Source organism: Podarcis gaigeae (assembly GCF_964106915.1).
Source record: "Podarcis gaigeae genome assembly, chromosome: 12".
Lineage (NCBI taxonomy): Eukaryota > Metazoa > Chordata > Lepidosauria > Squamata > Lacertidae > Podarcis > Podarcis gaigeae.
Genome location: NC_139688.1, coordinates 14,686,344 through 14,699,531, shown reverse-complemented (window position 1 = coordinate 14,699,531; position 13,188 = coordinate 14,686,344). Strand labels below are relative to the sequence as shown.

At 42.6% G+C, this 13,188-nt stretch overlaps 1 protein-coding gene across 1 annotated transcript in view; it reads left to right on the top strand.

Annotated features, from left to right (window-relative positions):
• The window catches only part of VIPR2 (vasoactive intestinal peptide receptor 2), a 55,896-nt gene extending 43,465 nt beyond the window's left edge, over nucleotides 1–12,431 (top strand). Inside the window, exons 9-13 of the mRNA XM_083705062.1 lie at nucleotides 776–845; nucleotides 3,739–3,830; nucleotides 3,941–4,070; nucleotides 4,176–4,217; nucleotides 5,073–12,431. Coding sequence (XP_083561188.1) covers nucleotides 776–845; nucleotides 3,739–3,830; nucleotides 3,941–4,070; nucleotides 4,176–4,217; nucleotides 5,073–5,246 — 508 coding nt within the window. The 3' untranslated portion in view covers nucleotides 5,247–12,431. The remainder of the gene's footprint in view (nucleotides 1–775; nucleotides 846–3,738; nucleotides 3,831–3,940; nucleotides 4,071–4,175; nucleotides 4,218–5,072) is intronic.
• Nucleotides 12,432–13,188: the final 757 nt, after the last annotated feature.

Here is a 13,188-nt window from a genome sequence, read left to right as displayed (position 1 = left end):
TCCACTGTTATTTGTAGCACAATACTACTTATAATGTCATATTTTTTATAAATTGCTTTCTGGTCATCGACCGTATTAAAGATATTTGATTTGGCGCCCATTGGGGGTGGTGTGGCGATCCACTCAGGGGGGTTTTGCCACACACACCCTGGGATGACACCCAGGACAAACTGCCCCCTCCTTCCTACGCCCCTGACTCAAAGCACATGGTAAATTCATCTTTTAACAAAAGTTGCTTGCTTTGCTAATACAGTGGATCACAGGCACCGGGTTGCTCCAAAAAGTGAAGGGGCCCGGTGTGCACATGTGACATCACACGTGAGCCATGTGATGTCACATGTGAGCCATGTGATGTCACATGTGTCTCCCAACACTGCACAAGCCAGGGCATCCTTCCATTAGGTCATGCTAGACGCTGCACAGGCAGGTGCGACCTCACTACTCTTGCAGGGGCTATAGAGGGCACCCACTTGGGACCCCCACTCTGCCAGCAAGGAAACCCCACCCCCAGGCCCTATAAAAGGGGTGGACATTTCTGGCTTTCTATAGCTTCTCCTGTTATTGAGGACTCTACTACTGTGGCTGCCTCACTTCTGCCCATATCTCCATGATTCCAGCACTGACTTTGCAAGAGAAAATAGTACCTGTTTTTGTTTTTTGGGAGGTTTTGCCCTTTTCCAATTTGCTTGGCATTTTCAATGTAGCTTCTCAATTTATTTACCGTATAAATGGGATTAATATTTTTTATTTCCCCCCCCCCCCTTCTTCCCAATAGTTGCTGGGATACGAACGATCACAGCGTTCCTTGGTGGGTTATAAGATTACCCATCCTAATTTCAATTTTAGTAAGTAAATTCAAATGGCATGTTAATGCTTCGGTTTCACACTGTGATTTTCAGCTCTGTAATTCTGTGTGCGTGTGTCGATCTGAGCAAAGTGTGCTATCATATTTTAACGTATTGATTTTATTTATAACCTACTTTTCAGCTCAAGGATGATATGATCCATTAAGGCGGCTAATATAACATGTCCGTCAGAAAGAACTCCTGCTAGCACATTGAAATATGTTTTGGTTTTTTAAAATTCCCACAAAGTCCTAAAAACAACAGTGAAAAATGCAACAGCACCCCCCGCCCCACCAGACACAGTCTTCAAATACTTAGTGGACCAAAACAGCCCCTACCTGCTTTATAAAAGTTAAAATAGATGTAGCTAAATCAGCCTCCATTTGCAAGATCACTTTTCATAGGGCTAACTATCCGGAACCAACACATTTTCTATGCCAGCTGATGATGCTTGCAATACTTATCCCATTGCATCCTGCCAGAGCCATACCTTTTCAAATCCCCATCAAGGAATTTAATGTTTCAAAGGATTTTATTTTTTATTTGTAGGCATCTTCATATATAGTGGGGGGGGGTGTTTGCACGAGTGTGTATGCACAATGCATTGCATTTTAATATAGATGTGTATAAATGCCCTCTAATGGTATGCTAAGCAATTTACAAAAAATCGTAAATATTCCCCCCCCTCAAAAAATATATATATTAAAAATAGAAGCACTGTAGCTCTAGGCTGTCCAGAAACCATCTGTGCTGACCCTGTAAACCCTGATGGGGGTTTTTTGTTTGTTTATTTGCTAATTAGGTCTTGGTGAACCCCAAGCTCTAATTAGCCTTGTTTATAAGTGACAGGCAAAAGGCACATTAATCGTGAATTAATTATGGATTCATTATACTCGATGTCAATTGTGGCAGCTCTCTTCTTGTCCCCAAAAGTATAATGAGAAGATAGGTAGGTATTATTATTATTATTTATTGAATTTATATACCGCCCTATACTAGGAGGTGTCAGGGATGGTTCACCAAGTAGCAAGGTAGAGTAAAATTGCAGTAGGCAGGACAGGAGTGAACAGACGGCAGGCTTGTCAGAAGTACTTTGTTTTTTACTGGAACTCCCCAGATCTTTCAGCCCTTGAAATTCCCCACCTGCACCCCCAAAATGTACGCAAAAGTGGGAGGACAGTTGTAGCCTCTCACTCACTCACCCACCCACACACCCCTCTCTTTCAGCTGAGGTTATGCCTCCATTCATTTATGAGACAAAAATATCTCACTTCTGGATTAACGTCTATAGGACACAAGTAAATTATAATTCAGTCTCCCTGCTACTTTTCATTGGGTGGTGGTCAACTTTGCCAGAAATAAAATGGCTGTAATTTGCCCTTTGGTAACACTGTCAAACCGAGCTGTTCGTTTCTGATGCCACTAATGGCTCTCACCATTAGCGTGTTGGAAACATCTCCCAATAACATTTTGGCCATGGAAGGATCCTTCTTGGCAAGCTCTGGGCATTCCGTGCCGTGTTCCTCTTCTTGGTCTTTTAAATTTGAGATGTCCTGTACCAGCCACACTGTTCAGTACTTGGCACAGTGAAATTCCAACAAGCCAAAGAATTTGAGGCAAAGACTCAAACAGGTGAGAGACACATGATTAGGATTCAATAGATGTGATTCCTGCATTGCAGGGGTTGGAGTACATGAACCTTGGTGCACCTTCCAGCTCTGCAATTCTATGATTCTCCGATTCTCTGTCCATATGTTGCCCTTTCTTCCCCCACCCTGGTGCTCTCCAGAAGTTTTTGGCTACAGCTCCCATCAGCCCCTGATTGCATAGCCAATGGTCAGGTATGATGGAAGCTAAACATCTGGCGGGCACCAGATTAGAGAAGGCTGCCTTATACTCTCCTTCAGTGAAGGTGTTGTTTTAGACTAGCGAAAAAATCTGAACTGAGAACTACATAGGACTTTTTGCAGTCCTGCAGTTACATATGACCTGCCTATCAAAGTCCTAGAATCCTAGATTTGTATAGTTGACCCTGACAGTCATTTAGTCCAAAGCCCTGCAATGCAGGGATATGCAGGTGGCCCGTATGGGGATGGAACTCACAACCTTGAGATTATCAGCACTATGCTCTAACCAACTAAGCTGTGTCCTATCCTGCCTTTCAGCTACAGCCCCCTAATGTGGCTTACGCTAAGCTTAGTGTTATGTAGGGCTTAGAGCACGGGTCAGCAAACTTTTTCAGCAGGGGGCCGGTCCACTGTCCCTCAGACCTTGTGGGCGGCCGGACTATATTTTGAATAAAAAAAATGAACGAATTCCTATGCCCCAGAAATAACCCAGAGATGCATTTTTAATAAAAGCACATATTCTACTCTTGTAAAAACAACAGGCAGGCCCCACAAATAACCCAGATATGCATTTTAAATAAAAGGACACATTCTACTCATGTAAAAACATGCTGGTTCCTGGACCGTCTGCAGGCCAGATTTCAAAGGTGATTGGGCCTTTCTCAACCTGTGGGCCCCCAGATGTTGACGGACTACAACTCCCATCACCCCTAGCTAGCAAGGCCAGACCTCAGAGATGATGGGAGTTGTAGTTCAACAACATCTGGGGACCCACAGGTTGAGAACCACTGCCTTAGAGTATCAGACTGGGGAGGTCCATATTCAAATCGTTGCTCAGCTACAAAGTTTACTAACTGACCATGGGCCAGAATTTTTAATCAAGTCCAGCCCTACTATTAGAGTGAAGCAGCTTCCTCATATACCTTTTAATGTAGGGTATCATGAAAGGACTATAAATTGTTAGTTTTTCAGTTTACTCTTACTGAACCTTTACTGCCAGGGAGAGGTGTGTGGATTTACTGGTGTGCATGCATGCTGTCTTCTAGGTGAATTTTGTACTTTTCATCAGCATTATAAGAATTCTACTGCAAAAGCTGAGATCGCCAGATGTTGGAGGCAATGACCAGTCCCAGTATAAGTAAGTGAAACTCCCCAGAAGTCCCTGTTGGGAAAATGGAAATTTAGGGGATCTCTGTTAAGCTCTGATTCATCCTTACTTTTTCGTGTGTTGGTTTGTTTGTTTTTTAGGAGACTTGCAAAATCGACATTGCTGCTTATACCACTGTTTGGAGTTCACTACATGTTGTTTGCGGTCTTTCCGATTCGCATTTCTAATAACTATCAGATCATTTTTGAGTTATGTCTGGGATCTTTTCAGGTAAGATATATCCCAGTGTTGTTGTTTTTTAAACTGACATAGTTCATTATTTTTACTTAAATAGTTTATCGTTATGTTTAACTTATGAATATTTCCAATTTACAGGGCCTGGTTGTTGCAGTCCTATATTGCTTTCTGAACAGTGAAGTAAGTTTTTATTTAGTCTCTTGTGGTAATAACTAAGGAAGGCTCAGAAAGCGTTCTAGTTCCTTGGGCTTTTGAGGCTTTGTGAGGGACCCAGGGCTGGTGTTAGCACCCAGCATTACTAGACAGTTCATGGCACCCCAGCAGGACCCCACTTCTCTGCTAATAACCCTCTCTACCCTCCCTGCCCAGATCAGGCAGCTAAACCCCCAAGGTAGTGTTTCCTGCGATAGGGGAGGTGCCATTTTAAGCCACGTTCACACCACACATACAAAACACTATGATACCACTTTAAACAGCCATGCCAAGTGTGCTGAGAGTTGTTAGGCTACAATTACCAGCCCATCTTTGTAGGAAACTGGGAATTGTGAGGGGAATAGGGGTCTCCTAACAACTCTCACCACCCTTAACAAACGGAAGCTCCCATAATTCTTGGGTGGGGTGGGGGGAGCCATGATTATTTAAAATGGTATCATAGTGCTCTTAAAAGATGGTGTGGCCTTCATTTCCCACAGTGCCCTGGAGCAATGTTGCGTCAGGGGCATTTGGGATAATTAATATGGACCCTGGAGAACATTTGGATGGGTATGGGTGGGTGCAAATTTGGATTCAGCTTTGACCAGGGATTCTTGGCAGCTCTGCTGTCTCTGGTTCAGAGGTATCCACTCTCAGTGTTGTATATCTTCCTGAAAAGGAATTATTATACAACCTTGCTGCATGTTAAAGCATCTTGTGGGGGGGGGGGGAAAGCATTGTTGATCTTTCCGAGCCCCCACCCCGACCCCCAAATTGATGTCCACTTCTTATGAATGTGCACACCTAATACTCTGCGTGCTGGTGCACTCTGTTTACATTTAGGTACAAGGCGAACTGAAAAGAAAATGGCGGAGTTGGTGTTTGAACCAAAGAATGGGCCGAGATTACAGACTTCACAGCTCTTCTATTTCTCGGAATGGCTCAGAAAGCATCTCCCAGTTGCATCGTAATTCAGCGACTCAGTTTTCCCTCCAAACGGAAACCACAGTGATATAAGCCACGTGGGTGCCTGCAAAAGACTAAAGATTATAGGGCATATTGCTGCATTGTACAGTTCAGTCAGCGTGATAACATTTTATAATGTCTGTAGAGTTTTTACCCTATTTTTGTCTACATGTCAAAATGTGGGAATGGCCTAGTGGAGGTCGTGGTACCCTTTGCGTTTAGCTTTAGAACTTGTTTTCAGCTGTAGGATTTGTGTGTCCTTGGACCATAGGAAGTGGTGTGTTTTGATACATTTTTATTGGTTATCATTCTGACCCCTGCCAATTCCATGCTGAAAATAATTGGGATTTACTGGATTAAGAAAAAGAAAAGTTGTGCTGCCTCAGACCAATGTCCCTCTAGTTTAGCATCCATTTTTCCAACAGCGTTCAGCGAGATATCTCTAAAAAGATGACATCAAGACATGAAGGCAAGAGTCCTCTACCGTGGTTGCCCTCTAAAACTTGATAATTTTGGAGATGCACTTCCCCTGAACCGGGATGGTATATATAGGCATCATGAATGGCAGCCATTGGTAGCCTAATATTTCACAAATGTATCTAATCCTCTTTAAGGTCATCTAAGATGCTGGCCATTGCCACACCTTGTGATATTGAGTTCCATAGATAAATTAGGTGAGGTCTGAAGAACTTCCTTTTGTCTGTGCTGAAGTTCCTGCCAGTCACTTTCAATTCATCACCCTGGCATCTGAATCATCCCAGATGCCCACTAAACATATTGCTTGCTTGTCCATGTTCTTTCAGCAAACACTTCCCCATTTGCATGAGGCCAAACATCGCCAGACTTAGGACCAGCTCTGTTACATAGATGCAGATCATGATATCAACCCACGTTGGCATGCAGGCCTCAGCCTGGTCCATAGTTTCAGAAGAAAGTGTTACTAGGCTTTGGTTCAAGGATGGGGAACCTTTGGCTCATGGACCTAATGAGGCCCCCCAGACCAACTCATTTGGCTCACTAGTCCCTTTTGGCCAAGCCATATCAGGTAAAGACATTGAGGCTTGCAGACACCACCCTGGAACTGGTGAGCAGCCGCTGCAAAATATAGCCCAAAGTCTAATGGCACTTTTAAATCTGGTGAACTCTAAGAAACCTAAGGGGGTGGAGGCTTGGGTAAGATGTCATACACAGACCTTTGCCATGACTAGCAGAAGAAAAGAATTAAGGTTTTTGTAGGGGACACACACACAAACTGCAGAATTCAGCTTGCACGAACTTTGATTAATAGAACATCCTCGCTCTTATCACACACTGGCATATTTTCCCTCTGTTCCTACAGTTTGGCTGTGCCCTGAGTATTGATTGTTATGTTGCACTTTTAATTTGCAAATGGTTTCGCCATCATTATTGCATATGCTCTCTCAACAAGCCAGTGATGTCGGTCACTAATATTACCCTTTTACAAATGGAAACTGCGGTTGGGAGCCAATGATTTGGGCTCAGAGCTGTGCAATGAGTCTTGAGACAGAGATTGGAACTTGACAAAGGAGGAACGGTGAACTGCACGGAGACAGAAAAAAAAACTGTATAGACTGAGGTATGCGGTACCTTATAAACCATGGGCAGGGAACCTTATTAGCTGAAGGGACACATTCCCTTCCAAGCAACCTAGAGCTAGAAGTGGGTAGAGCCTGTTTCTTCACACGTAACCTTTGTCCTCAGTGTGGCTATTTATTTTTTTAGCTGGGCTATAAAACTCTTTCCCATCTTGGGAATTAGCTACTATATTGACTAAGAAGGCTCAAAAGGATGCTGCAATTTATACAGAGGTTTTATCCAGTTCATAGCTGTCAACTTTTCCCTTTTTTAAAGGGAAATTCCCTTATTCCAAATAGGATTCCTCATAAGAAATTCACTTTCAATCAGGCTGTGCCAACCTGGAACCCTCCAAATTTTTGGAGTACAACTCCCATCAGCACAAGCTGGCTGGGGCTGATGGGAGTTGTAGTCCAAAAACATCTGGAGGGCTCCAGGTTGGCAAAGAGTGATGTATTCAAATGCATCCCCTCTTCAGACCTTCAATTCCCCCATACAGGGTCCTTAATCATTAGGGGAGCCTCTGACCTTGTTGGGGAAAGTTATTGGATTTGTTTCTTCATCCTTCTTGGAATGAATGAGTGAATGAATGGATTTGCATTTGGAACAGTTGTACGTGGGATGAATGGCTGTCTTCTGAACACAGGGATGGGCAATCTGTGGCCCTCCAGATGTTGCAGCACAGCTGACCACTGCCTTTGCTCTTAGGAGCTGGAGTCCAGCTGGAGCGCCATGGCTTCCCCATTCCTGTGACAACGTTTCCCATTAAATTCTCCAAATACTCGTTTTGTGACTTGCGTGTTTTCACATACGCCGTTTCCGATACTAATTTATTGTATGCATTTTTATGTTACATCATCATATATGTATTATGTTTTGCCTGTTGTTAAGGCTTCCCTTTTTGTCAGCTTGCTATTCAAATCTTTAATTTCAGCAGACAGAAAATGATGGTTTTATGTAGTGCTCTAGAGTGTTCAGAGCACTTCACCTGAATTATTTCATTTATCTTTGCAACAACCCTGGGCTTTGGGTCACTATTGGTATTCCCGTACTGCAGATGAGAGACTGAGGCTAAGAGATGCCACCAAGGCTGTCCATTGATTCACAGCTCAGTTTCTTAATAGTGCAATCCTGAGCGTGTTTACTTGGATGTAAGCCCCACTGCATAAAGAGCAGCCATAGACACTACACCAGCTCTGTATGTGCAGAGTGACTTCATTTTAATGCTTGCTGTGACCCAAACTCCCAAACATCTTGGAATAAAAAACATGGTTTCCAGATCAAATAGTGTGGGCAGCACAAGTCTTTTCCTGTAGTCAAAACCTGTCACGCTTTTGTGACTTCTTTAATGCAACAACTCTCCTAGCATAATTTGAATATCATTCTATATATATATAATTTTCTTTTCCAGTGTTTATGATACCTGCCGAGCGGTTTTCCATTCATGCTGATGTGCATTTGTAAAAAATAAAAGAAGAGGTGGGGGGAGTGGGAGGGAACAAAACTTTTAACTATTGATTAGGACACCTAGGACATAATGATGCAGATTGAAAAATAAAGCTTGAAGCAGAAGGCACCAGGCAAGTTACTTGTCCAAAGTCAGAGAACGGCACCATTTGGAGCAGGGGAAAGAGAAACTGACCAGGCTTGAATTATTCCTAGCATTAGAACACCTGGTTGCTTAAGGCTCACCACAATAAATAACAATAACAATATATATATATATATATTTAAAATACTAGTCTGTCAAAAAGCATCCAGGTAAATCTTTACCTAATCCCATCAGTTAACCAAAATTAATGTTCTTGACCAGCCACCAGTCTATATATGTTATAGGATCATGCACTAAAACTTTTCCTGGACTGTAGGGTGTAGCATTGATGTTCTGCTTATTATCCTCACTTACTTTTCACCCTTCTCTTCCCAGGCACGCTTGATGTCTGAGTTTTGTTTCCCTCCGCTTTTTCGTTGCCCCAAGCTTTCCTCACGAAAACCTGCTCTTTAAAGCTGAATAGGAGCAAAGGTCAAATTGGGGTTTCTACAGATGGATGTTTGCTCCGATTGAGCTTCGTAGAATGTGTTTTCACAAGGAAAGCTCTGGAGCCAAAAAAAAATATGGTGCTGGAACACAGAACATTAAATTGTGGACCGTGCCTGGAAAGGGCAGTGGAAAGGTACGTGTGGCTAAAGTACAAGCATAATTGGATTCTGAAGGCCACATGGCTTAGTTCAGTTTCCATGTTCCTTCCATCGATGCTTCTGTGACTCAGAGCTAAGAAGAAGAGTTTGGCCTTGATATCCTGCCTTTCACTACCCTAAGGAGTCTCAAAGCGGCTAACATTCTCCTTTCCCTTCCTTCTCCACAACAAACACTCTGTGAGGTGAGTGAGGCTGAGAGACTTCAGAAAAGTGTGACTGGCCCAAGGTCACCCAGCAGCTGCATGTGGAGGAGCGGGGAAGGAAACCCAGTTCACCAGATTACGAGTCCACCACTCTTAACCACCACACCACACTGGCTCTTTCTTTTTGCCGTCCTTTCTTGGCCGACTCTTCTATGTCCTGGGTGGCTGTTGCAGATGTTCTTCTGAGTCACAGCTATGCAGGCGCATATCTGCAGCCTTTAAAATCATAATCTTTTTATTTATACCCTGCCCATCTGGCTGGGGTTTCCCCAGCCACCCTGTGCGGCTCACAGCATACATCACAACATACTAAAACATCATACGTTAAAAACTTCCAGATACAAGGCTGCCTTCAGATGTCTTCTGAAAGTCAGATAGTTGTTTATTTGCTTGACATCTGAAGGGCGGGTGTTCCACAGGGAGGGCCACTACCGAGTTGCTTGCCCCCTGGTATGCCTGAGGTATACTGGGTGGAAGAAGGAGGGGGAATAGGTCACACCAGCACAATGAGGTGCCTTAATATTTCCCATGCCAAACCTGCCATTCTATCAACCAATCCACAGTGTCTGCTTTCCAGAGGAGCCTTTCATTTTGCTCCTTTCTTTTCCCATCTCATCAGCTTGGTGCATTTTAAAGCGAGCTGACAAAGGATGCATTGATAGGCCATAACATTTTTGCAATGCGTCAAGTACAAATGCCTCTTCCTGCATGATTAATTCAGAGGCCGGGAGTGCGATATCTTCTCATCAAAATGGGTCATCCCAAGCTCGTGTCAAACATTTGGTTTTTTACTGTAGCTTTCCCACCCAAAAGTCTACTTTAATGTTTCATAATTGCATGGTTGGACCTTGGTGTTTAGTATATCAGATTATAAATATTGCTGGAACTTAATGGGCTATGTAAATACCCTTACTGTAGTACCACTTTGTATCTTTGTGCTGCCGCTTACAACTTCAGACCTAGAAGGGCCATTTAGAAAGGGGGGGGAGAGTCCAAGAGGATCCCTTTATAATTACCATAAAAGGCATAAACTGAAAGGGGCTTTTTTTTGTTTTGTTTTAACCTCCTGTCCTTATGTAGCTGTTGCAAAGGGAAAGATATGAAGCTGACAGGTTCTTATAAATATAAGCATGCCGTGTCTACACTCTTAAAAGAAAGGAGCGAGAGTGTGTTTATTTCTGTTGTCGCCTGTGACCACGTCTTTTCTAAATAATAGATGCAAATGCTGCAGTGCTCTCCACGGGGACTTATAAAAAAAAAAATACCTCATACAATGACTTTTTTTTTTACCTCATAAACCGAAGGGTTAGCAAAATTACCACAGGCAGCAAACAGCGTGGAGATTTCTAGAAAACTAATTCACAGGGAAAATAGCAAGTGGTGTTGTACATAGAGCAGGTTCTTAGAAGGCCCATTTGGCTCAACTTCACCACATGCAAAGCAATATGGACCTGTTTGTTTAGGCAAGCCCATCTAGACACATAGATGCTGGCGTGTTTTCCAAATAAAATCACTGTTAATTACCCTTAAATGTTTCAAACTGTATGCTAGTTTTCAAAGGTTCTTGTAAGCCGCTTAAGAAGTTTTATGACGAGAAGTATATAGATTTTGTTAAGTAAATAAAACTGGTGTGGAACTATGGCAAACCTATCTCCTGACTGGAATCAGGAGAAGCAGAAACCGAATCTGACAGATCCATCCACCCCTAACTAGGGCCAGCTCTGAATCAAACGGCCCCCTTAGGCTGCAATAGTTTTCTGTACCCCAAAAAGTCTGTTCTCGACTTTTGAATACCTTGTTTTGCACTGCATTTGGGGGCCCATTTCATGAGTTCTCAAATTGCTCACATAGTTTATATCCCCCTCATATAAGATGGTAAGTAAATTGATAGTAAACACCTCAATCTTAACACAACCACTCACATGACCACCATGGGCAATGATGTTGCATATGCTTCTATTATTATTATTATTATTATTATTATTATTATGATGATGATGATGATGATGATGAAGTAGAAATAACAACAGAGTGCTAGCCACAAACTTGGGTTTAGCTGGTGAGTGGATAGTTTATCCAGGACAGTCTCCCTACAAACTCCATATCCCAGGCAGCCACTTGGATTGCCTGGTCCTGGATTCGGCCATGACTATGGCAACAGATGTAGAACACTTTTTTGGGGGGGTGGAATTGAGGTGCCAACAAACCACTATTTCCAGTCCCCTTCTCAGGGTGACCAAAGCAATTGGGGCTTGCACGATTTCCTTGCTGCCTTAAGGAAATAGTTTGTCTCTCTTTGCACAAACAAACATCACTCTCTCTTACATCCAGAAAAGCAAGAGGCATCAGAGTTCAAGGTCGCATTACAGAAAGGCAGAAACACTTTGGGTGTGAAGCGTGGCCAGCTATCGGGAGAGGGAATAGGTCATAGGGGAGAATTCCAGGAATGAGATTGAGAGGCCTGGAGGTTCCTTGCCCCTGGTTTAGGGCAATGACAGCGTGATATTTTTTTCTAGGTTGTATTTTTTTGGACCATGGTAATTTCTGACAAATTGTTACAGCCAGCCTATTGCAGTGGTACCTCGGGTTACATATGCTTCAGGTTACATACACTTCAGGTTACAGACTCCGCTAACCCAGAAATATTACCTTGGATTAAGAACTTTGCTTCAGGATGAGAACAGAAATCGTGCAGCGGCAGCACAGCGGCAGCAGGAGGCCCCATTAGCTAAAGTGGTACTTCAAGTTAAGAACAGACCTCCGGAATGAATTAAGTTCTTAACCTGAGGTACCATTGTATTACCTAATACTTAACCCATGTGCCAGTCAGTGGCAGATAAGATCACATTATGCAGTTGAGCCTGTGGGCACTGTTCTTCAGAATTAGGTATTGTAGTAAATGGCTAAAATGCTATTTTAAAATAGTAATGAAAATGATTCACGTGGAATGGCTTTACCTCTTGTGTGTTTTGTACCGGATTTAATATTCCCTGCTGGGTTTTAATCAACAGAGCCTCAAGAGAAACTGTCAGGATGTTCTGTCTGATACTTCTATCAGTTTTACTTTTCTTTTATCCTGTCGTATACAGTGAAAACCCTGATGTAAATGGATGTGACTTATTTTAGTTTTAATTTCACTTACGTATAGGAAAACGGATGTAAATAGACTGGCTTTTCATATTTGTAAAACTGCATTTGTATCTTCTGTTCTTTAATCTATAAAATATTCTACAAAATATTTAATGACGTTCGTTGGGGATTTTTCTGGTCATTTTATGTAAAAAAAAATATGATACTGTAGAGCTGAAAAAGGTTCAGAAAGGCAGCGACCAAAATGATAATGGGTCTGGAATAATTCCCTTGTGAAGAACTTGGGGCATTCTGGTTTAGAAAAAAGGTAAGACGATACATGATAGACAGGATACATGATAGAGATATATAAAATTGTGCGTTTTGTGAGAAAGGTGCATTGGGACAATTTTCTATGGACACCCCAGAACCAAATCAGGATGATTGCTCATTGTCATGTAATCTCCCCACAAACAAATCAGAATGAATGCTCAATAAAGACTAGAAAAAATGCAATACACATATATCCTGTTTCCCAGGCTGCCACCCCTCAGGAAAACAGCAATTGGACAAACCACAGGTCAATCATGTGCTGCCATTATGACATCATGTGATAGACAGGTAGGATGTCCCACCTACTTTCCATTGAGTCAAGCTGCCTCTGCAAATGGTTGAGAAAAGGAGGAAACAGAGGAACCTGTTCATAAGTTCACTCCACATACTGGTGCGTGAGGAAGAAACATGCCTTTAAATTGGTATTCTATACCCTGAGGGTATAGAATACCCTTGCCTACAAAGGTCCGTATAGGTCCGTATAGTTAAAGCTATGGTTTTCCCAGTAGTGATGTATGGAAGTGAGAGCTGGACCATCAAGAAGGCTGATTGCCAAAGAAGTGATGCTTTTGAATTATGGTGCTGGAGGAGAC